This window comes from Callionymus lyra, chromosome 13 (genome assembly GCF_982586985.1).
Source record: "Callionymus lyra chromosome 13, fCalLyr1.hap1.1, whole genome shotgun sequence".
NCBI lineage: Eukaryota > Metazoa > Chordata > Actinopteri > Syngnathiformes > Callionymidae > Callionymus > Callionymus lyra.
The window spans coordinates 18,660,813-18,675,693 of record NC_141830.1 but is presented as its reverse complement, the minus strand read 5'-3'; the positions used below and the strand labels follow the sequence as shown (position 1 = coordinate 18,675,693).

Here is a 14,881-nt window from a genome sequence, read left to right as displayed (position 1 = left end):
GTTTACTTATACTTCTGGATTGAAGAGAATATTTTTGTCTATTTTCTTTTCTAAAAAACAACTTATTTTTCTTTTAATTCATATTTCTGTACATTTTTAAAGTTCAAGAAAAAGAGAAAATGAAGCTGAAATGTTCACATGTTGATCTAATTTGTGCGTTTCTCAAACCAAATGTGATGAAAGAAACAGAACACCTGTTTGTGCGCAGCCATATTTATTTGATTTGAGGAACCACACCTTTGATAGATGGTGTGGTATGAAAAGAAATCACAAAATAAACGAGTGTAACTCAACCCACCACCACAAAATGCATTTATTTCCACAAGTTCATCGCTGTTCTCAGGCTAGCCAGGGCAGGATCGCAGACAGGATGAGGATGAGGATGGGGGACGACATCATCACGGGAGAGAAGCCAAAAATGCTGCAGAAATAATAGTAGATAAACAGATGTGGTTGACTCTCCCTTCTCACTAAACAGTATCATGTAAAAAAAACAAACAAAAAACTGTTTTTTTTTATTTTATTCTGGCTTCTGCTTCAAATGTGCACTTTATGAGATCTGACTAGAAATACCTGTTTGTCAGTTTTCCAAGGTGTATGCAAATCAGCCATTCTAGGACTATGTGACATCACTTTAAAAGCTCACGAAAACTATCACATGTCAATCAAAATCAAGGGTCATCTCCAGGTTTCGGTTGTCAGATAGAATCAAATATGAAAAATATTAAGCACTGTTGGAAAAGGGAAAGAAGGATTCGGAAATCTGATTAGATCGTGTTTTCCGATCCTGGATTCATTCTATCCTGAACCTTCAGTTTGTGTCTCAGTAGGATCTGGAAACTTTAATAAAAAAAAAAACTGGATTATCCTGATCCTTACAGAAAAAAACGTTTTGCACTTGATTTGTTCAAGTGTTGATAAAGTAGATATATACAAAAAATTTAGCCTTGCGCTGTATAAAATAAAATAAAAATACCTGTCCTCGCGATATAAACCCCCAGAGTCTCAGATCTTCTGTCCTTCATCACTTCATTATAATGATAGTAATCCAAAGAAGTAAACCAGTTAAGGCATGCAAAGTGTCTCTTTAGAACCCAATTTAAATGGACTTCTAGTTTTTCAATGTAGTAGTGGATTGTCTCCAGTTAACCAGTGCAAAACTTGACATATCTTTCCATTTAGAACCCTGGTAACCCTGATTTGGTCGTCTGAAATCTCGGCGCATGAGAGGTTACGAGAACGAAGACCCTTATGATGTAAAAATAATCTTCACTCCTTCAGCCAGCTGTAATCACAATGATGGAATCTGTGGTCTGACAGAACAGCCGATGCAATGTGAAGTTTTAATTTTGAGTTAAAAAGAAAAATATATAAAACAAGATATTCCACTTGGGTGCATGTATTAAACAATTCTGCGTCTTTAAATGAGCACTTTAACTTCAATTAAAAAGGAGAATGCAATTGTGTCATTTTGAAGTGTAAGTAAGTTTGGACAAAGGTTGATATAAGGTTAATATAATCCAGTTATTGTAACAGTAACATCTCCTACCTGTGGTCCGTAGTCTTATGGATGATGGTTTGCACCCTCCTATTAGAAAGATAAGATGTTAGGATGTCCTCACGTCTCATGAAGACGACAACAAGGGCTTAAAAATGTTAGACAAAGAGCAAGTTCAGACTGAATAAAATTTCCCACCAGACCATCTGTGCTAGTCGTAGCATAAAAGCAATGGATGGTTTGTGCTTGTTATTCATAAATTGTCCTCCTTGCGACTCCCTTCTTTTTATATTTGTTACCTGTATCAAATGTTGTCTTTATAAAAGCTTATGAATTAATTTATGACATTTAACTCTTGTGTTATCTCTGGTTCAAGGTGACCTTTTTCACGCTTAAGGTCAAGTCAACATAGATCTGCAGTTTTTGATGCACTTTAAATGGATAATTAGGCTGTAGTTCGACCCCGTGCCTTCAGTTAAACATTTTAGAGTTTGGCCAAAAAGATTATGATTTTGCTAAGTGAAAAACAGCATAAATTTAAGATTTATTAGTTACTTTTACTCGCATATGTCTTCTTTAGAATGGTTGATTTTACTGAAACATACACCAAATGTATTACCTTTCGTCGGTTGTTGGATGCGCCGTACTCCTATAAAAAAAAAAAAATCATAATGTCAGTCTGAGGATAAATGTGTGTCTAACATCCGAGGATTGTCCCCAAAACTTATTTCCTTGTTTTTTTTAAAACAATTTGACTTTTTTTTCTCATACTTTCAATTGTATCCTGGTCTTAATATCCGTCACATCCGTGGACTTTTTTTTAAGAGTGACCATTTTTTTGTTTAACATGGATAGAGATTGATTGAGAACTTTGGAAAATTATCCATAGGTATGAGAGTGTGTGTGTTTGGTTGTCTGTCTTTGTGTGCCCAGCGACAGACTGGCGTCCTGATCAGGCTGTCCCCTGCCTCTCGCCCTATGATACTGGGACAGGCTCCAGTCTCCCCGCTTCCCCGGTAAGGGATAAAGCGGTAGAAAGTGAATTAATGAATGGATAGAGATATTAATGTCGCACCAGAGGTATGGAGAGAGGGTTGCTAACAAGTGGGCTAGAGGCTACATTGTAGACTCAACCCCCAAGTTATTTACACCATTAGAAACAAACATGTATTTTAATCCTTTTTCGGCCGCATTCAATTAGTTGATGGGCTGGATTTGTTCCTCACGCCTTTCATTTGACTTTTTAAAAAGGTTGGCCAGAAAGGATTATGACTGTGTTAAGGGAAAAACACTATAATGTATAGATGTGTTGATTACTTTAAGTTAAATGTCTTCATTAGAATGGTTTGATTTTACTGCAACGATCAAATGTTTTACCTTTTGTTAGTCATTGGATGCACCGTACTCCTATAACAAAAAAAAAGAAGTCACAGTATAAGGTTTGTGTATCCGTTGCTGTCACAAATATTTTAAGATGGACTTTTGAGTGATCATTTTCCATTTCACATGGATATAACTCGATCTACTACTGGTGCACCAGAAGTATGAAGAGAGGGTAGCTTACGTGAGCTAGTGGCTACATTGTCAACTATACAATAAATAATATTCCAAGTGATTTGAATTATCAGAATCTGATGTGACATATTTTTATGGTGATTTTACTGAAACATACACCGAATGTGTTACCTTTTGTCAGTTAATGGATGTGCCGTACTCCTGTAAAAATCAAATAAAAATCACAGTTTAAGTTCATAATGTCAGTCTGCTGCTGCACCTGTGAGGATAAATGTGTGTCTAACTTTCGAGGATTGTAACAAATACTTGTTTTTGTAAAATAGTTTGACCTATTTAACATACTATTTGTCGCATGAATTAGTTTTTGTGTTTTTGAGAGCTTCTGGATTAATTTAGGACATTTAAGATCATCACTTTCTAGAAAACAGGATCTAGAACGTTAACGCTTGAAGCCTGTAATTTTTCTGGGTTACGATATCAACATAGTTCAGAAGATTTTGATGAACTTTAAATACACATTTTTCCCAACATATTTATCTTAATCTTTTTCGGCCGCATTCAATTAGTTGATGGGCTGGATTTTTCCCTCACGCCTTTCATTTGACTTTTTAAAAAGGTTGGCCAGAAAGGATTATGACTATGTTCAGGAAAAAACACTATAAATGTATAGATGTGTTGATTACTTTAAGTTAAATGTCTTCATTAGAATGGTTTGATTTTACTGCAACGATCAAATGTTTTACCTTTTGTTAGTCATTGGATGCACCGTACTCCTATAACAAAAAAAAAAAAGTCACAGTATAAGGTTTGTGTATCCGTTGCTGTCACAAATATTTTAAGATGGACTTTTGAGTGATCATTTTCCATTTCACATGGATATAACTCGATCTACTACTGGTGCACCAGAAGTATGAAGAGAGGGTAGCTTACGTGAGCTAGTGGCTACATTGTCAACTATACAATAAATAATATTCCAAGTGATTTGAATTATCAGAATCTGATGTGACATATTTTTATGGTGATTTTACTGAAACATACACCGAATGTGTTACCTTTTGTCAGTTAATGGATGTGCCGTACTCCTGTAAAAATCAAATAAAAATCACAGTTTAAGTTCATAATGTCAGTCTGCTGCTGCACCTGTGAGGATAAATGTGTGTCTAACTTTCGAGGATTGTAACAAATACTTGTTTTTGTAAAATAGTTTGACCTATTTAACATACTATTTGTCGCATGAATTAGTTTTTGTGTTTTTGAGAGCTTCTGGATTAATTTAGGACATTTAAGATCATCACTTTCTAGAAAACAGGATCTAGAACGTTAACGCTTGAAGCCTGTAATTTTTCTGGGTTACGATATCAACATAGTTCAGAAGATTTTGATGAACTTTAAATACACATTTTTCCCAACATATTTATCTTAATCTTTTTCGGCCGCATTCAATTAGTTGATGGGCTGGATTTTTCCCTCACGCCTTTCATTTGACTTTTTAAAAAGGTTGGCCAGAAAGGATTATGACTATGTTCAGGAAAAAACACTATAAATGTATAGATGTGTTGATTACTTTAAGTTAAATGTCTTCATTAGAATGGTTTGATTTTACTGCAACGATCAAATGTTTTACCTTTTGTTAGTCATTGGATGCACCGTACTCCTATAACAAAAAAAAAAAAGTCACAGTATAAGGTTTGTGTATCCGTTGCTGTCACAAATATTTTAAGATGGACTTTTGAGTGATCATTTTCCATTTCACATGGATATAACTCGATCTACTACTGGTGCACCAGAAGTATGAAGAGAGGGTAGCTTACGTGAGCTAGTGGCTACATTGTCAACTATACAATAAATAATATTCCAAGTGATTTGAATTATCAGAATCTGATGTGACATATTTTTATGGTGATTTTACTGAAACATACACCGAATGTGTTACCTTTTGTCAGTTAATGGATGTGCCGTACTCCTGTAAAAATCAAATAAAAATCACAGTTTAAGTTCATAATGTCAGTCTGCTGCTGCACCTGTGAGGATAAATGTGTGTCTAACTTTCGAGGATTGTAACAAATACTTGTTTTGTAAAATAGTTTGACCTATTTAACATACTATTTGTCGCATGAATCAGTTTTTGTGTTTTTGAGAGCTTCTGGATTAATTTAGGACATTTAAGATCATCACTTTCTAGAAAACAGGATCTAGAACGTTAACGCTTGAAGCCTGTAATTTTTCTGGGTTACGATATCAACATAGTTCAGAAGATTTTGATGAACTTTAAATACACATTTTTCCCAACATATTTATCTTAATCTTTTTCGGCCGCATTCAATTAGTTGATGGGCTGGATTTTTCCCTCACGCCTTTCATTTGACTTTTTAAAAAGGTTGGCCAGAAAGGATTATGACTGTGTTAAGGGAAAAACACTATAAATGTATAGATGTGTTGATTACTTTAAGTTAAATGTCTTCATTAGAATGGTTTGATTTTAATGCAACAATCAAATGTTTTACCTTTTGTTAGTCATTGGATGCACCGTACTCCTATAACAACAAAAAAAGAAGTAGCAGAATAAGGTCTTAATGTGTATCCTTTGCTGTCACATATATTTTAAGATGGACTTTTGAGTGATCATTTTCCATTTCACATGGATATAACTCGATCTACTACTGGTGCACCAGAAGTATGAAGAGAGGGTTGCTTACAAGTGAGCTAGTGGCTACATTGAAGGCTATACGATAAATTATATTTCGTTATTCATAAGTGATTTAAATCATCAGAATCTGATTTAACATATTTTTTGGGTGATTTTACTGAAACATACACCAAATGTGTTACCTTTTGTGAGTTGTTGGATGTGCCGTACTCCTGTAAAAAATTAGAAAATAAATCACAGCATAAGTTCATGTCTGTCTGGTGTTGCACATCTGAGGATAAATGTCCCAAATACTTGTCCTTGTTTACCTTTTGTCAGTTGTTGGATGCACTGTTGTCAGACTGCTATGAAAAATTAAATCACAGTATAAGTTTATATTGTTTCACTGAGGATGATGAAAACAACTTTAAATACCGTCCGCTGCACAAGTCAGTCCTTGGGTTTTGTGGAGGGAGTTTGAATATCTTGGGTTTAAGTTTGGGGATTGGAAGTGTACTTTCCGTGATCAGCGGTGTGATATCTGCAAGCAGCACAGTTGACAAATCAAACGTGTTCAACATTTCTGGTAGCAGTCAAGAACGATGGCTTACCTTCGAAGTCAAAAACAAAAACAGCGCTTCCTCCCTTAAGAAAGTTTTGGGACTTCAGGTCATTCAAATACCAGAAAAATCCAATTCCAACCAGAGGACCGGCGAAGACCGTCTCGCCATCATCGATCTCGACTTGGTTGTCAAACTTGCGGGGGTTGTCCCAAACACTTGTCCCTGTTTTGGTAAAATAACTTATTTAACATACCTCAATACGCCTGTTATGATTAAGTTGATCAACACTCACCATCCTCTGTGGTTATGTCAGTGCCAGAGGTCATGCTTCTTTGTTTGGACATATGTTGCTGGACATGTGGGTTCTGGTCTACGGCTTGGAATGTCATTTGTCGGTTCAGACAAGGCCACACAAGGCCGCCGTCGAATTCGCCAGACAAAAGTTGCACACGCAAGCCGAAGTAATGTTTTTTCATTTCTACGGCGAAGCGATACGCGTACCCGTCAACTGAGTAATGCCGTGGGCTGTAGATGTATGTGTTGTACGAGCTTGTGCTCATGACCTCCTCGAAATCGTCCACCTGTAAAGTCACGTGAGGGCATTGAACTTCTGAGAGGTTAATGTCATCAATGGAGATGCCCCCTGAAGAGCTTTCGTCTCCCTTTTGAACTTCAAATTCCACTTGGAATTCTCTCTTAGGATCCAGGGATACATGGCGAAGCCTCCAGTGGGATGTTGGCGGACCTGGGAGAGAGGAAGGGAGGTTCAGGTCCGGTTCAAATGGTATGTTCAGGTGTGTGGGTGTCCACCGCCTGTTGCCCAAAGTAGCTGGGACAGATTCCAGTTAATAAAATGAATGAATGCATTTTCTGGTTCACACTGCTAAGACTGTAAAATATTACGGAAACGTATAAAACATATTTTTTATAGTTAGACAAACTTGGTCAGTCCGATGATGTAATGAAAAAATGTAATAAAGTTAAGGCCTCAATGAAACAGATCTCTGACTAAGTTCATGTCAAAGCGTGTGTGTCAAAAGTATTTAATAAAACCTCGGTCGATGAAAGGTAGAACGGACTACAGATCTTCCTCATTCAAATCCGGTCATCTTTAAGAACAACTTTGACTCAAAAGAGTCTTTGACTGAACTTTTATTTCTGACTCGTGACTCCCACTACTCACCTGTGACTTGATCCATCTGACGCACAATTCCTGTTGTGTCTTTTACGTCAGCGAACTCTCTGATCCAAACGTTCAGTTGGTCGTCCGCGCTTCCGTTGTGGAAGTAGTAGAACTGCAGACACTGAAGGTGGCCCATCCTCGAGGGTATTACTCTGGGGGTCTCCAGCCAGGCGGAGTCCCCGGATTTACCCGATACCGTGCTTACGTGCATGAAGTGACCTGCACCACAACAGCATCAATATCTCCATCTTGAAAGTAATTTTTTTTTTTATTTAGAGATAAAATTGTATTCACCATTTGAGGGTCCAGTTGGGCCTGCTGTGGGGACACAATATTTTATGTTCATCTTATTTAACTATTTGATAAACGGTTAAGAAATCAAGTTGAACATTATTTTTTTCAAATGAACACACCTTCCTCAGCGGTGACACTGGGCAGAGTGGTGTGGTCCGAGCTCGGTCCGCCCTCAGCCCGAGTCACTCTTCTCCACATGGTGCTCCCACGAGAGCAGTGAGTCATTTGACACATGGCTTCTTCGGAAAAGTCACAGTAGAGCTTGAAAGCGATGCTGGAGTCTACAGTGGTCCACAGAAATAAAAGAATGTTGGTGGAAAATGCAGTTGAAAATAGTTTCTAAGATACGGATGTAATGACTTGAACCTTTTTATTTGTTGAGGCTTTTCCTTGATTTTCTGGAACTCCTGTTGTGTTATCAGTTTTATATTGACCTTTAAAGTATATACTTTATTGAATATTGTTTTGATTGTTTAAGCGCTTTGTGACCCTGGTCTGGAAAAGCGCTATACAAATAAAAATTACTTGCTTACTAACTTACTTTGTTCGTGTGTTAAACTCTGGACACATACAACTGAAAGTTTTCCATTGATTAGTTCTGTTGATAAAACAATCAGTTCTACCTATATGTTGAGTGAATAAAATATTAGTTTAGCGTTTATTCACTTATTTAGGATATAACATGAAGTCTTAAAGACACTAATCCCTAAAACATTATCACTGTATCTAATCCAAGATTGATTCAAAACATCGAATCAGTCTCAATATTCTCACCATATTTCATTGATGATGATGCATTAAAGTCCCTCAGAACATTCATCACTGCTATCTTTATGTGTTGCTAGTGGGTGTAGGAGCTTTAATGGAACTAAAGGATGGAGTTTTTCTGTGACTACAGGAAGTAGCTAGATTGGCTAGTTGGACTAAGACTACTGAACACTAGAAGATACGGACGAGGTTGAGGGCCACTAATAAAAACGATTAAAAAAAACTTTAATGGCAGATTTCTCACCTAAGAATCTTAGTTTAATCTCAGCATCCTCACTTTCAAGTGACTCTAATCACAGAATGATCTCATTAATCTCAGAATTCTCACTTTCAAATTAACTTAATTTTATAATCCTCACTTTTAAATTACTTTATTCTCAACATTAAGTCCTTAAATCTCAGAATCCTCACTTTCAAATTACCTTAATCTTACAATTTAATTAAATTAAAGTGACTTTAATCTCCGAAATCTCACCTTCAAATTACCTTAATTAAAAAAATTCTGACTTTTAAATTACTTTTATCTCACAATTATCTCTTTAATCTCAGAATCTTCACTTATAAGTGATTTGAATCTCAGAATCCTTACTTTAAAGTCTCACTTTAATCTCAGAATGATCAATTTCAAGTGACTTTAATCTGTGATTATAACGTGACTATGAACGGTTGACTATAAAGAACATGGAATGTTATGAACTCACTGCATTTGTAGAGAAGGTTGATCTCCTCCACATCACTGGGACTCATGTCCTGTCTTTGACCGATCACGTCTTGGTACTTCGGGTCTTTGGTGACGATGGTGGAACCGTTTCCATTAGTAAATGCATTTTTACCGTAATGCATCACCGACCAGTAGTCGTACGGCACTCCTTGAGAGCTGCTGTCTTCAGCAATTCTGAAGTTGTTTTCCCGTCCTGGAAGCAGTTGACTCAGTTATTGCTCCTTAAAAAACATCATCAATACTTTCGTAGGGAGTTTGTTGCGAGAGAAGTTGTACCCGATATTATGTTTTCATAAGCAATGCTTATAAATTCATTTCTGTCCGGGCGGGATTGTTCGTGGAAGAAGCCAAGAGCGTGAAGGAACTCGTGCTCCACTGTTGAGATCCCATCGCAGTATTGACCAATGGAGAGAGTTTGTCCACCTGTCCAGCTCAGCTGCCCGATGTAAGAGTAGCACCTTCGGAGGACAATGTTTCAAATATATGATTTTCTTTCTCACATCCTGAAAGTTTTAGACACTTTCCAGACACTTGTAATTCTCCTTCCACTCATTGAAAAATAAACTGTTATTAAACAGTTAAAAAGCAGATTTTGTTTTAAGTATAATTACTTAAACCTTAACTGGTTTGTTTTATCATGTTTCTTTCTTTTTAGACGGCTCTTCTTTGTTGCTCTACTATCTCTTCAATGCAACATACTATTGCTATATAAAGTTTTATAGAATGAAGTTATTTATAATTCATTTTAGCTCAAACATTGTATATTTTATTATTAGTTCAAATTGTATTTTTGTTTACTCTTTACAATGTATTACACGTTTCTGAATAATGTGAGATGAAACCCAATTCAAATTCATATTATTAGATTAAAAAAGAAAATTGTTTTGTTGTTTAGTCTTGTTCAAATTAAAGTCGTACTGACACACATTCTAGCTAGATCATTGCCACGGCAACGCATATATGAACTGTTTTTGCTTGTGTGAGTTAAGATAAGTCCAGGTGAGTAACATCGTGGATCTGTTCTCACAAGATTTCCACGTTGAAGTTGTTGCTGGTTCAAGTTTTTTAAAAGACAAAATAAATAGATTAAAGTCTAGTTGTTGCTTCTGGCCTTCTGCTTGAACTGTGCTGCCTCCTCGATCTCCTGAACGGTTACATCTCAGCTCTCTGGTCCTTAAGAGATCCTGGACTAAAACTCGTCATTTTTTTTGCTTTTTCTATTTATTCCCCGCACAATATTAGCTCTTCTGTGATTCTCAGCAAACGGCCAAGAAGTGAACATGAATTGATGAAAGGATCTCTCTTCACTCACCCGCCCTGTTTTTCCACATGGATGAAAAAGTCTTCTGCATCTCGGGGTGAAAAATCGATGCACGTCTTCAACCTGAACTGATCAAAGGCTCTCAGGATGACTCCCTTGGCATTCAACTCTTGTTTTGAAAAAATAATTTAACATTTTAGTCTCAGTCATGGTTATAATTTTATTGTTTCTTTTTACCAAGGCCTTCATGAAAAACATATGGAACTGGTGATGTCCACAGTTCATCTCGATTTGTGATGGAACTTCTGTGCGTCTCGGGGGCCTGTTCATCATTTGGAAATAAAAAAAATACAAGATTTTGCGATCATCAGTTTTATATATAGCAAAATTATTATCAATTATTTCCTTTGATCATGACTTTAAAATACTTCAGGTATTAAAGATGTGGTGCGAGTAAAAATAAAACTCACCTCCAGAATGTCGTCCCCTGCATGATCTTTTAGACAAAACTAAATATATTAGTAAACATGAACCAGTTTTATTGTAAAATATAATCTTGGCTGATGAAAACTTACTTGCGTTGACTTGCGTAATGTCTTTCTCTTCATCAATGTCTGTGGTCAAGATTTTTAAATGAGTTTGACTGATTTAATTTGGAACTTTGATGATTTGACTTACCCACGACGTCGACTTCTAAAGGCTGTAGCAAATGAAACATGATTTTTAGTGTTAATCTGATACAAACAACTTGAAATGAAACGTAAAGTCATTGAATTCAAGTCTTACTCTTTTGAATGACGATGCTGTTGAAACCATCAACAGCAACAACAGCCACAATCTGAAGCCCTCCATCCTTCCAATGGATACGATGAAGAAACAAGTTAGTCTTTTACTTAAAAACATCTCTCGATCATCTGAGACGTGAAGACTCACATACCTTGAAGCCGCAGGTGATGCTCGGATCTCTGCTCGACACGTTCTGGTTCTCATGACAACTGGTCACTTTTTAAGCCAACACGTCAGACGCAAAAAAAACAATAAAACAGGTTTTTGCCAACCAACAAATATTTTCGCTGCATCACCATGAGGGACATCTTTCATCAGAGTCTTGATGTTTGTCTTTTCTTTTTGTGATTTCAGCAGAAACTGTTGTGATGTTGTGTCAATGTGTTGAAATGATCTGATGCAAAGATCTGCTGCAGCAGCACGTTATGTTGGAGGCAAAGAATCTCAGATATGATGCATTAAAAACTGCAGTTTTAGGTGCAAATGAAATTCCGAATCAAAAATTACAATTTTCAGGAAACAAGCAATTTTTCTAACTCTGAAAGGAAAATCTCGACATCATTTTAGAAACTCTTAAATAAAATCTGCAAAATGTACACACATCGAAAGAAAATTAAAAAACATTTGGACCAGCACCATTATTGCCTCACTTATATCTTCCGCTAATTTAAGTCTTGAAACTCGGTTTTTTTTTTTACCCTTGCATAATCTCTGGGTCAAGGTGACCCGGTGGCATGAGAAAAAAAAAATGTATTTGAGGTATCCCTTGTGTTGCCTTTTGGTCAAAGTTTATTACATTGTAGAGATTTGTGTAAGTTTGAGTAAAAGTTCAAGAAGAATTTAAATGTAAAATACTAATTTTTACATTATTATTATCATTCGTATGTTCAATGTAAATTATAAAATCAACTTTGGACTCAATTTAAATATCATGTAAACTTTATTATTTTTATTTGTATTCAATATATATTGTTTTATTCATATTCTTTTCCTTCAGTGTATTGTGAGGGACAGAAAATACTGAAGGAAGTCAAACTAAAGTTCTAAAATAAAGATTGCATTAATATAATTAAAATAAATGAGTCAAAAGCATCGGTTTTATAGTCTCACTACGCTCAGACGTAGAAAAATATTTCCGGCTAAATATGAAATGAGAAATGTTTCGTTTTCATGCAAAATCTTCTGTGAATTTCTTTACGTTCACAAAATAAAGAGGAAGTTTCAACTTTTTTTTAGAGTTTTTTTTTTTTAGTCAGTCATTTGACAAACAATCTTGGTTCTGTTCCAAACAAAAATGTTCTTATCTACATTTGATGATTGATGATGTCTTTTCACAGAGATCAATGCAACAAACAAAGCTTGTTTGTGTAAATGTCAGATGTGTATCAGGACCTCCTATTGTCAGCGTGACAAGTTTTGTTCTTCAGATGATTTAGTGTGTTCGTTAGTGATGTACCACCATGCCTCCATCAGGGTCTTCCAAAAATACATATGTGACATAATCATCACTTCACGGAGCTTTGCCGAACCGAACCAAACTTTTACAACACATTTAGAAACTTTTAAAACAAATTTACAAACTTTAACAACACATTTAGAAACTTCTAAAACACATTTACAAACTGTTGAAACACATTTACAAACTTTTACAACAAATTTACAAACTTTAACAACAAATTCACAAACGTTTACAGCAAATTCACAAACGTTTACAACATATTTCCAAACTTTCACAAAAAAATGTACAAACTTTAACAACAAATTTACAAACTTTTAAAACAAATTTACAAACTTTTACAGCAAATTTACGAACGTTTACAACATATTTCCAAACTTAAACAACAAATTTACAAACTTTTAAAACAAATTTACAAACGTTTACAGCAAATTTACGAACTTTTAAAACAAATTTACAAACTGTTACAACAAATTAAAAAGCTTTTACAACATATTTCCAATCTTTTACAACAAATTTACAAACTTTAACAACAAATTTACATACTTTTAAAACAAATTTACAAACTGTTTAAACAAATTTACAAACGTTTACAACATATTTACAAACTTAAACAACACATTTACAAACTTAAAAAAAATACAAAATGTTGAAACAAATTTACAAACTGTTGAAACTCATTTTAAAAACAATTGAACACATTAACAAACGATTGCCTCTGTATTGGAGTGAAACTAACTAATCAAGTGATCAATACGTTTGGTTTTAACTCTCAAAACCTCAGGACTATTTCCTTGCAAATCTAGATTAGGATTAATGTAGTTTGACATATTTTGACATAAAACTAAAATGCAACTGCTCACTGAGGATGTGAGCAATATTCCAGGACTACTGTTTCCTCCCATAGCCAAATATTTGACTGGGATTTAATTGGCATTTCCTCTGATTGGAATGAATGGAGATGTGATCACACACACACTTTATGATGCCCTTGTTTCTCACGGCTGACAAACATTCTTCATTTATACTGATTTGTATAATTAGTTATTACTTCAACTCCAAGTGGAACTTTTTTATTTTCTATTTGTGAGTATTTCTTATCCTAGAAATGTTAAAAAAAAAAAAATTGTGTTGTGTTATCATTGGGTCAAGGTGACCCGAATGCCCAAAAACAAATGTCTTAGTAGTATCTATTAAGTAGCTGGTGAGGTTTCAGAGGTTTTATAAATATTTATCTGTTTTTTTGGGTTTTACAAACAGTGGCAGCCAACATTCAAAGCAAAAAAAACCCAAAAACATATGAACAAGTGACGATTCATCAGTTCTTTTTCCACTGAAGCTGATAAAATCAAACGTCAACAGATACCTGCAGACCATGTGACGCTTCACTGACATTTTGTGATGAAAACTGTCGCTAGTTTAAATCTCTGTATTTAACCATTTTTAATAAAAAAACCAAACATGTATTAGACGCTAATTGTACATATACCACACCTGAAGTGAATTCATGTTCTACAAAAATGATCCCACGCAAGAGACAACAGACCCGTCAGTGAAGAAGATAATGATGTTTTTCTGGTTTGACAAATAACTGGTTTTTCGTCATTTCACAAGTCTTACTTTTTAAAAAATAGTTGTCCCACGTGTCATTCTTACAGGAGCTGCCGTGAACACGTGATTTGACTCGATAACTTAACAAACAACATTTGTAAGAACAAAAATGTGTATATTAATGAAAATGTATTAAATGTATTTATTTATGAATTATTCTACTAGATCACCTGCTCTAGTAGAAGAACTCACATTTCTCCGATCCTTAAAACTCTTCACTGGCTTCCAGTTTCTTTCAGGATCAACTTTAAAGTTCTGGTTCTTACTTTCAGATCTATTGATGGTCAGACTCCTCCTTACATCACTGATCTGATCCAGCCTTACACCCCAGCTCGGGCTCTGAGGTCTGTGGATCAGAATCTACTGATGGTTCCTCGCACACGGTTCAGGACCAGAGGAGAGAAATCCTTCCAGGCTGTTGCTCCTAAGCTTTGGAACGATCTTCCTCTTTGTGTTTGATGGATCTACTGACTCCTTCAAGAAACATCTTAAGACGTTTTTATTTGTTCAGACTTTTCCTTGATTTTCTGGAACTCCTGTGTTCGTCTCTATGTTATCTTGACCTTTAAAGTATATATTTTATTGAATATTGTTTTGAT

General features: G+C 35.4%; 1 protein-coding gene across 23 annotated transcripts; it reads right to left on the bottom strand.

Moving 5' to 3' along the window:
- Positions 1–197: 197 nt before the first annotated feature.
- On the bottom strand, positions 198–11,445 carry LOC148067625 (meprin A subunit beta-like). Of its 23 annotated transcripts, none has more exons than XM_087804945.1 (27): positions 11,367–11,445; positions 11,216–11,282; positions 11,108–11,129; positions 11,005–11,043; positions 10,900–10,925; positions 10,667–10,751; positions 10,481–10,598; positions 9,445–9,626; positions 9,149–9,361; positions 7,799–7,960; positions 7,680–7,703; positions 7,386–7,604; positions 6,495–6,947; positions 6,251–6,424; positions 6,075–6,180; positions 5,969–6,004; positions 5,843–5,872; positions 5,518–5,547; positions 4,947–4,976; positions 4,638–4,667; positions 4,066–4,095; positions 3,757–3,786; positions 3,185–3,214; positions 2,876–2,905; positions 2,118–2,147; positions 1,550–1,588; positions 198–421 (listed from the first exon to the last, which is right to left on the bottom strand). In XM_087804945.1, the coding sequence occupies exons 1-27, from the start codon at positions 11,417–11,419 to the stop codon at positions 340–342; spliced, it is 2,370 nt and encodes a 789-aa protein (XP_087661071.1). In that variant the 5' UTR covers positions 11,420–11,445; the 3' UTR covers positions 198–339. The 23 variants fall into 23 exon arrangements, with proteins under 23 accessions (XP_087661071.1, XP_087661072.1, XP_087661073.1 ...); XM_087804946.1 differs by having other exon boundaries at positions 5,969–6,001; XM_087804947.1 differs by lacking the exon at positions 4,066–4,095.
- Positions 11,446–14,881: the final 3,436 nt, after the last annotated feature.